At 52.8% G+C, this 9,095-nt stretch overlaps 1 protein-coding gene across 1 annotated transcript; it reads right to left on the bottom strand.

Annotated features, from left to right (window-relative positions):
• Positions 1 to 1,590: 1,590 nt before the first annotated feature.
• MCRIP2 (MAPK regulated corepressor interacting protein 2) lies at positions 1,591 to 4,643 on the bottom strand. Its single transcript, XM_026079180.1, has 4 exons — positions 4,624 to 4,643; positions 3,684 to 3,811; positions 3,019 to 3,120; positions 1,591 to 2,089 (listed from the first exon to the last, which is right to left on the bottom strand). The coding sequence occupies exons 1-4, from the start codon at positions 4,641 to 4,643 to the stop codon at positions 2,019 to 2,021; spliced, it is 321 nt and encodes a 106-aa protein (XP_025934965.1). The 3' UTR covers positions 1,591 to 2,018.
• Positions 4,644 to 9,095: the final 4,452 nt, after the last annotated feature.

Consider the following 9,095-nt stretch of genomic DNA (forward strand, 5'->3'; position numbering starts at 1 on the left):
CACATCCCTTTCACTGCATGGAGGAATAAGCTCCCTTCTCCGCCCTGAGCCCCTGCTGTGGGAASGGGATGGAGCAGAGGCAATGTGCTCACTGGGCTGGGGCTCTGCACATTGGCAGCCAAGAGGGAGGCAGAGCCCTTGAATGGCTTTTACCATAACAACCTTGAGGGCCTCTGAGGCATAGGGTGGGTGACAGTGGTGCAGAGCTGAGCCTGGCACCCATGTACCTGCTGCAGAGCATCACCGAGGCCCGTTCCCACCACCCCCTGCCTGCCAAGGAGCTGTCCCTGCCACTGCACGCGCCTGGCCCTGTTCCTCCGGCCAAGCTCAGACTTGGCATCACGAGCCCCTTGTGCAGCTGAAGTGTTTGCGTGGAGGGCCAGAGCCTGTGGCCAGCCATGTTAGTCCTGCCCCTGCCAGGCTCAGGGTGCTCAGCCTCCTGGGCGCCCCCTGCCCCAGACGCAGCCTAGGCAAGCATAGGGCATGCCTTGTCAGGGAGGCTGCCCACGAGGTGAGCATCCTACAAATGTGCCGGCATTTCCTCACCGCAAGGTTTGTGCAGAAAATGCAGCTTGCAACCGCTTGCCCCTCCTGCTCTGTCCCCCTCTGGTTTCCAGTCCCTCGCTCGTGCATCTGCCTGGGCCGTTTAGGGCTCTCCCGGAAGGGTAAGGAACATCCTAGAGGAAGGTGTGGGACATGGGGAGGGGCAGGCACAGCTCAGAGCTTACAGCACTCTAGGGATCTAATGCCCAGGGATCTTAAGGAGCCAGAGCCAGATTTAGTCCCTCCACCCACCCACCCCTCTCTCCCAGCCCACAACTCACCTGGAGTTTTTTACCAGGTACCAGGACAGAACATAAGCCACTTCCACACCCCTCATTCCTCCAGCACCCCCTGCCCTGGTACAGCTGGCAAAGCCACTGTTTTCAGTAGCTTCCAAGYGGGCTGGTCCTTGGGGCTAGCTTGTCACAGAAAACACAAAGTGCATCACACAGCACCTTGCCTGCTGAAGCCACCATGGCCAAACCCTTGCCCAAAGCTGTGAGCTTGTCCACCTCTTCTCCAGCCAGTTTGTTTTCCCTGGCTGGTGCTGCCATGGGAGGTGGAGGGAAGAGGCGGCCCAGTTTCTCACATGCCATCAGAGCAGACAGGCCCTGCAGGTACTAGTGTCCCCCCCCACCCCACCCCCCTCCAAACACACACCCTGGGGCAGCAATAGCCATTGGCTGGGCCAGGGACGATGAGACATGAGGCAGCGCACCCGCCCGAGAGAAGGATGCAGCACCAAGGTGAGCCATGCCAGAAGACCTGGAGATGCTCTAATGCCTTCTTCCCAAGAGCTGGGCCATACAACCCAAGCAGGGAGTAAGCTGAAGAGCTTGCCACTTGGGTAGTGGGCTACCAACAAAGCTGTCATGAGGGGGTGTGGTGTGTGTGCACACACACACACACACACACACACATACACGTACCCCTCCTCTCCCACAACCCAGCACCCTCCAATGTCAGCAGAAGCCCTCCAGCTCAGCCAGGCCCCTGCTGTGACAGCCCCTTCTCGCAAACAAATCCTCCCAGGCCAGCAAGCGCCTCTCCACTGGCAGTTTCAGTGCTTTATTGTCTCACAGTCCTGGCTACAGAGAACCTCCCGTCTCATCCTGCGGTTATGGCGTGAGGGTGGGAAGGGTTGCACTCCTCCCTTTGTCCACCCAGCACGGCACTGCAGTGTCCGTGGGATCTAGAGGCTGCAGGAGCTGCAACTGTCTGAAAACTGGCACTTAAGGAATCCCGGCTGCGGCCACACACAGCTCCTCTGCCCCCATGCTGGGCACAGGCAGGCAGGGAGTAGGGGGCACTCGGCCGGGCATGGCTGTGGTCCGTTCCCGCTGTCCTCGGTGGGCTGGGAGAGTGGGTCACTTGTTTTGTTTTTTGTTTTTTTTTTTAAAAGGTGTTTCTAAATCTCGCCGATTCTGGTTTCTGACCAGATACTTTTAGCTTTTATGAGTTTTTTTTTTTCCCTTTTATGAGCAGTTTTCAATTTTGGCCAGAAACTGCTGTGCCCACCACTCCTCCAGGTCGATGGGAACAAAGTCTGAAAGAGAGAGGAAGGAGAGAAAGAAAAGAGCATAGCAGAGCAGCTGGAGAAGGTAGTACAGCAAAGGGTGGTCCCATCAGAGCCACATTCCTTATTCCCTGGGAAAGTGACACCCCAAGGTTTCCTGGTCCTTGTGCCCTGTCCCCCAAACAGCAAGGCTGGGTCATACCTTATGGGGACCTTCTCTTCATGGATGCTGAGGGAGCCCTGAGGCTGCTCTCCAGGGTGCATTCATTCCAGCTCAGAGCAACCTTTGGCTGCCTGGAGACCTTGTTCCAGCTGCCTTTGGAGAAGCACATTACCCACCCATCCCTACTGCACTCTGGCTTGGTCCTGTTTAACCCAGGGAACAGGAGAGACAGGTCCCCAACAGCAGGACCCAGCATGGCAGGAGCTGGTGCAGAGGGCTCCTCTCCAGCACGATGTTGAGCCCACCTTGGCCACTGGAGAGGACATCTTTTCCAGAAGTGCTGTAAATCAGCCATAAATCAGATGTCCTGCTTGTTTGGGCTCCCTTGAGAAGGAATGGTGGGACATCTACACCATGGTGCTAGGTGCCAACTGCTCCCACCTCAGCACTCCCCAAGCTGCCTCAGCACTGGAAGGACACCACAAGGATGGACATACCCCACCCTCCAGCTATTCCAGCAGTAGGCTCCTCATGCAGGTCTGGCCCCAAACACTGTCCTACCACATCCACCTCCACCCAACCCAGTTCAGCTAAGGCCTCCATCTCAACCATGACACCTCCACGTGCTTAGTCCCATGTGAATGTTCCTATCATTCCTCCTTCCCATACTAGAATACAACCCTGCTCAGCAGCTTTGTCTGTGGCCTGGGCTGAGACCATACCAACTCATTCCACTGTTAAGCCTGCAGGCCTGAAGCACCCTAGAGACCACACACTGGGACTGCTTTTCACTTACTTTTCAGTCCGGGGTTCGGGGTTTTCTCTACGTATTGCACAGGGCCGCACACGTTCTCCCCTCTCTGGCTGTCGTCTAGCTGCTGCTCTACCTGCTGCCAGGCTGGGAGAGGGAGAATGTGCGGCAGATGAGAGGAGCGAGCCCCTGGGGCAGGCAGAGTCCAGTAGCTCAAACCACCTCATTTCAGATCATGCGCAGAACACCAGGCTGGCCCTGGGCTCTCCCTTCCCATCCAAGCATGGAGCAGGGCTGGGAGATCCTGCCAGCTTGTTCTGCCCCCACTTAACTCTGCTAGCTCTTCTCTTCTGGAAGAGGCACTGGTTGGTTTGGGGTAAGGGAATTTCCCAGCCCTGGGGCTGTGCTGCGCATGGGAGAGGAGCAGTAGCCTCAGTCCTCCCTGGGGCTGGCGCAAGGGAGACTAAGAGCACAGGCTGGGGTTCCCTGACTCTGCCATCGCCCAGCCGCTGAGATCCCTGATGCAAGGCAGAGCCTGGGCAAGGCAGTGCGGAGGCGATGCTGGCTGCAGGCACAGCAGCCAGCAGCGAGGGAAGGGAGCCGCAATGCAGCACTCACCTGGGAGGGACCCTGTGCTATCCAGCCCCCCACCTGGAACACAACTGCAAGTGGGTGTCTGCGCTGACGGCCCTGCATGCAGACGCTCTCACCTTCATAGACAAACCGGACATTCTCCTCGTGAGCCAAAGTGTAGCACTCCTCAGGGGCCGAAACATGTTGTGGCAGCACCTGTGGCCTTTTGCCATTCACTCTGTTGAACACGAGTTTCTGGGCTGGACTGTTGAGGCAAACAGACAAGAAAGGAGAGAAATAAGAGAGAAAAGAGTGGCTTTTCCCACCAAGCTCCAGATGAGCATATTTGGAGCAAGAAAATAAGCTGTCTAGATGCCTTGGTTTGCTAAGTAATTTGCTGCACAGCCTTGGCCACATCATGTCATTGCCTGATGCTTTACTTTCCCTCTGGAGAACAGCTGCCTGCAACCTCATATGAACCTGATCTGGTCAGGGCCTGGCAAGATGGACTGAACTCATGACTCCATTATGCATCTTGTGCTTATCTGTAAGTTCAGATAGACAATTACCAACTCACTGTCTGCCTAGAGCCCTGCTCACACAAGGATGTTCGGTGTGTGGCTGCTAAGCCACCTTCTACTTGGAAAGTTTGGGATGTGTCTGTGCATCAGTTTCTCAAAATCTCATCCTGCTAGATGAAGTGTTCAAACAGCCTGTGTGCGACCTGGCTCATATTCTATCCCAGCTGCTGCTCTTGCCTTTTTCTGTGCTTAGCCACGGGCTCCAAGAGATTCGCTGTCTTCTGGGTTTGCAGCAGGACAGCTTGTCCTGCATGCACACTAGCACCTAGCACTGAGACCTGCCTGCGTGGGGTGCTCACACACTGCCCGAGGCAGGACGCTGGGACTCAGTGGGAAGGGGAAACCAGGAAGCATGGCAGTTGTCAGCCAACAGACAGCTCTGCCTGGGCAAGAGGTGAGATGACAAACCTCAGCCTCCCCTACTGCAGCAGAAGCATGCACAGCTGCAGACTTGTAGACGGCATTCAAGTACTTACTAAGGTAAGCGGATGCAAACCTAGTCTGGCCACACTCCATGTCCACTTTGTCCACTGACCTCTTGGCTGCCTTGTTAACTGCCAATTATAGGTGTGAGTTTTCTCTTAAACTCCCTTATTGGCTTGGCACTGTACCCTTCCTGATTGCTACCTTCTGCTCTCCCATGCTGCATGAGCAGCATGAAGGTACAGAATCTACCCCAGGTCCCCTTTGCCAGCACTTTCAAGTCAGAAACATCCAGAAATGGATTGAACCTCCCTCCAGTCCCTCTCCCCCCCTCAATAGAGGAGGACCTGGCAAGAAGGCAATGCTCAGCTCTTCTCAACTAAGCATGTCCTGGAGCAAGGCAACAGTAATCCTGCAGTTCTGCTATAACAGGGACTTCCTGCGTAAATCCTCAAAGCAGCAAGCCTGGTTCCAGCAGAATGCTGCAACCAAACAGCTTGCTCCCTGTAGAGGAAACAGCCTTTGCTGTTGTGTTCATGGAAAGCACCAGTTGTATTCCTTCCCACATCTCCAGAGGTGAAGAGTTTTATTAGAGACTGAAGACCATCTCCCCAGGGGAAAAGCAGCAGAAGGGGCCTGCTCCAGTCTGTGCTTCAGCACCATGCTCAGGGCACACGCAGTGAACTGCTGGCCCTGCTGCTCAAGGGAGGGATAGAGAGACACACACGGTGGGACTCAGAAGAGCTCCAAGGCTCATGGCAGTGCCCAGGAGCAGGTAGGCCCTGTGTGAGGCAAGTCAGGCACTAAACTGAGCTGGGAGACTCAGTTTCTAGGTTTCAGCACTCTCTCTGATAAAGGTGAAAGGGTTGATGCAGGATGACAGCATATTTGTAGGCTGAGGGCATGGAAAAAAGTAGTCTAGACAAGTGTGTTGAGGCACATTCACACTGTTAGTCCATTCCTCTGTGCAGACAGCTGAACTCTGCATTTCCTCACACTCACACACCCCAATCTGTTAAACACTTGCTTACAGTCAGGGAGAATGCAACGCTACATATGCGATACTGCTACAGCAGACACCAATGAACCCAGGAGCTGCTGGCCATTCCTTCGACTAGTTTAAGACCCTAGTTCTGCAAAGCATCTTATCACAAGAGCTCAAACTGTGAGTGAGCACGCTTGGGGGGTGTACCTTCGTTGTTCACTTGGAGAAACCAAGGCACATGGTATTAAATAACTAATGCACAGTCACATGCACAGCCCTAAGTCTAACTACTAGACAATACAGCGTTCTACTGCAGTCCCTGGAACAAGTGAAACCAATGAGACGGACAGCAATGAAGGGCTACACTTCACTAGAGATGTTTCTTGAGGGTGCAGGGACACATTCTTACCCAGCCAGCCTGGCTCAGCCCTGTCCCCTGCTGCTGAGAGGAGAGCTGCTCAACAGCACTGGGCCCAGGGCCACTCTGTCCCTAGGGCTCCCACCTACGGGAGCAGGACAAAAAAGGATTCAGCCCTATGGGAAAGGTGTTTTCATGCAGAGTGGAGAAGAGCACAGATGGAGGGTTTATATGGGGGAGCAGGGCATGGTGCAAGTAAGGGGAGCTGCTAGCCTAAAGCTGAGGCTGCTCATCTATCTTTTCTCTGCCCCCTACACAAACAGTTGCTAAAAGAAAAAAAAAATCTGTTGCTAGAGAATAACTGCTGAAGCGTCATGAAAATGGAAGTGGGATGTTGTTTTGAATTGGGCAAAGGGAAATGTTACAGAACCTCTGAGCCCATGCGACGTCAGCATTTGCTGGAGCAGCCCTATTCCTTGTGGCCATTTTTCAGAGGGTGCCCAACACACCCAGGCTGGGCCATGGCTGGACAGCGTGGCCCCGAGGCACTCCTGGAACCGGGGTGAAGCACTGTGGTAACTGGAACCAAGCTGGGGAAACCTGCTTCCTAGGAACTAGGATCCCCTCCCGAGACTAAGGCACTTCAACCAGCCCCAATCTGGAAACACAGGTACCAAAACCGGGCACATCAAAATGAAAGACTTTGAGTAAGATTTAGCAGGGTGCTCTGCTCTGTGTAAAACCCTAGCACTTCAGCTTTTCCACCCAGCTTTGGGACAGCACACATCTAGGACAGTCATATTTCTCACAGGACAAAGTCTAACAGGCTCCGAGAGCACAGAAAGATCGGAGTTTGCAGAGCAGCTGGGACCATGAGCAGAAGTCCCATCAAGCACCTCTCCTCTCAGGCACTCACTCATCAACCTGTTTGAATGAGTCTCAAAGCCACGGGCTTATGGCTGGAGCAAGCTCTCCAGCCACAACAAGGCTGCAGCATGCTGACACAGTGCAGGTCACCCCAGGTAGCCAGTGTGGGCCACTGCCTGGGGGGGGCCACAAAACACTGGAGAAATATGACTCCCTGCCACAGGCGGTGTTACAGCCAGGATGGTAAATAAACAACTTGCCTTAAGGCCAGTAAATGTTTTACCAGCCCTACCAGTTAATTCGTGAAGGATGATAGGCAAGAGGAGAGGATGGAAATGAGGCTTTTTATTCGTTTCTTGAAGACAGAGGAAACAGGGAGAAAGTTGTTAGTTTTCTCTCCTCCCATATGACTTCCCCAACAGAATGGATAACTGCCTGATCTGTCATTATGGACATGTATGTTATTATGGAAATAAGATAAGCATTCACCTTCAAAATTTATCATGGGCCATCATGATGTTTAAGTGAATCACGATCCATGCATAGGCAGCAGCCACATTGGAAAGCCCTTGCTTGGACATGTCTTTCTAAGGGATCTCCAGCAAGAATGGGAAGGGGGGGTGGGGAAGTAGGCACAGAGACTTCTAAACAGTGAGAAGTCAAACCTTCGTCATTATGGAATGGCAGAAATTGAAATGCACAAGCACAGAGCAGCACAAGTCAGAAGCCTTGCAATGGCAAGGGGCAGCCTCGCACAGGGAAGGAATCCTGCTGCCTGCTAAACAGCTCGGGAGAAAGGTAGTCAGTTGTACCAAAATACAAAGGAGTCACCTTTACAAAAAGCCCTGAAGCTGGGTGAACATGCCCTAAAGTAGTTTCACCGATCCCCATGGAGGGCCGCAATAAATCACTGATAAAGATCCTGCAAAGCTGATCAAAGACATTGTTATCATGGAGCGCTGTCCTGCAGGCAGGCAAAGGCTGTCTGCCACAAGAGCACGGGTGCTTCAGAGGAGGTCGTATAAACCCGCAGCACATCTTGAATGCCTGAAGCAGAACGAGCTGGGAGAAACCCAAAGGATTATTTACAAATCACCCCACTGCTTAGGTTTAGGACAGGAATAAACTACATAGCCAAAGCTGCTGGTGGGGCAGCAGCCACCACTCCCAAAGGGGTTATAGACGCATTAAAGCAGGGGGTAGGGAGAAATCAGGAGCAGCATCACAGCCCCGTGCAAGCATGTTCCAGGAGTGGGGTGTTTGGCCTTGTTTAGGGAAGCAAGGTTTGTGCAATCAGTCCAACTCCCTCCCCCTGAACTTTTGGATCAGTTGCACAACTTTAGCCACATTTGGCACCAGGGCCGAGTTCTCACAGGTTCTGTGGAAAAGGGGAGCTTGGTAGGAGAGAGAGGGCCATGCAAATTATATCCCCACGGACAGGAACATGATCGGAGCCTGCAGAACACCAGATAATCCTTGCAGGACAAACCGCCAATGCAAATCCACAGTAACCTGGGCTTCACCAATTCCTCTGGTCGCAAAACTTGTTCTCCCATGATTGTACAGGACCTGCATGCAACTTCAATCAACCCAACACCTTACTTGCATTCCTGTGTTATGCAGGTAGTTGCCACAGCGATGCTGTGGGATTGTGAACAGGAGGAGAAATTGGGCCAAGGGGTATAACTGAGGGGAGAGGTACCACTAAATCTGCCTTTACACAGAGCAGTGACTCAGGCCATGAAAACCCAGCAAGCCTCACAAGCAAACAACATTGGGCTGCAGCAAGTAATCCAAGATCGATGTTGCTATGTTTTAGCATGAAGGTGTAATGCCTTCCCCCCTATAAAACAGGCAAACAGAGGAACAGATTAGGTTGCAATTTTTGCACTTTCTAATTTATTGAATGGAGCTCAGGGCATAGCAAGTAGGTACTAACTGACAGCTTAAAGTCAAAACAGTCTCACACCTACCACACCACTAGATACCTTGCCTTAGTGACACCATCACAGTAGTTTCTAAAGAACCTTTATACCAATCCTAATCGATTTCTGCAGGTAAATTAATATTAGTCAACAGCAGAGCGATCATAAAAGGAATACACAACTCCAATTGCTTGGGTAACCTGATCGTGCAATAAACTAAGTAACAGAGTCTTCCAGCAGGTCAGTTAGCAAAGGACGTAAGAAATTAAGGTTGCAACAGCTTGCTGCTGAGCTTTCCAGCCAGGCAGCCTGCAGCTTTTCCCTGCAGTACTCCTGAGCATGGGTTCGGAAAAGGATGGGGCAGGGAGCTCCCATCACAGCAGTAACACCGGCAGAGCCGCTACCTTTAC

This window comes from Apteryx rowi, unplaced genomic scaffold (genome assembly GCF_003343035.1).
Source record: "Apteryx rowi isolate R43461 unplaced genomic scaffold, aptRow1 scaffold_494, whole genome shotgun sequence".
Lineage (NCBI taxonomy): Eukaryota > Metazoa > Chordata > Aves > Apterygiformes > Apterygidae > Apteryx > Apteryx rowi.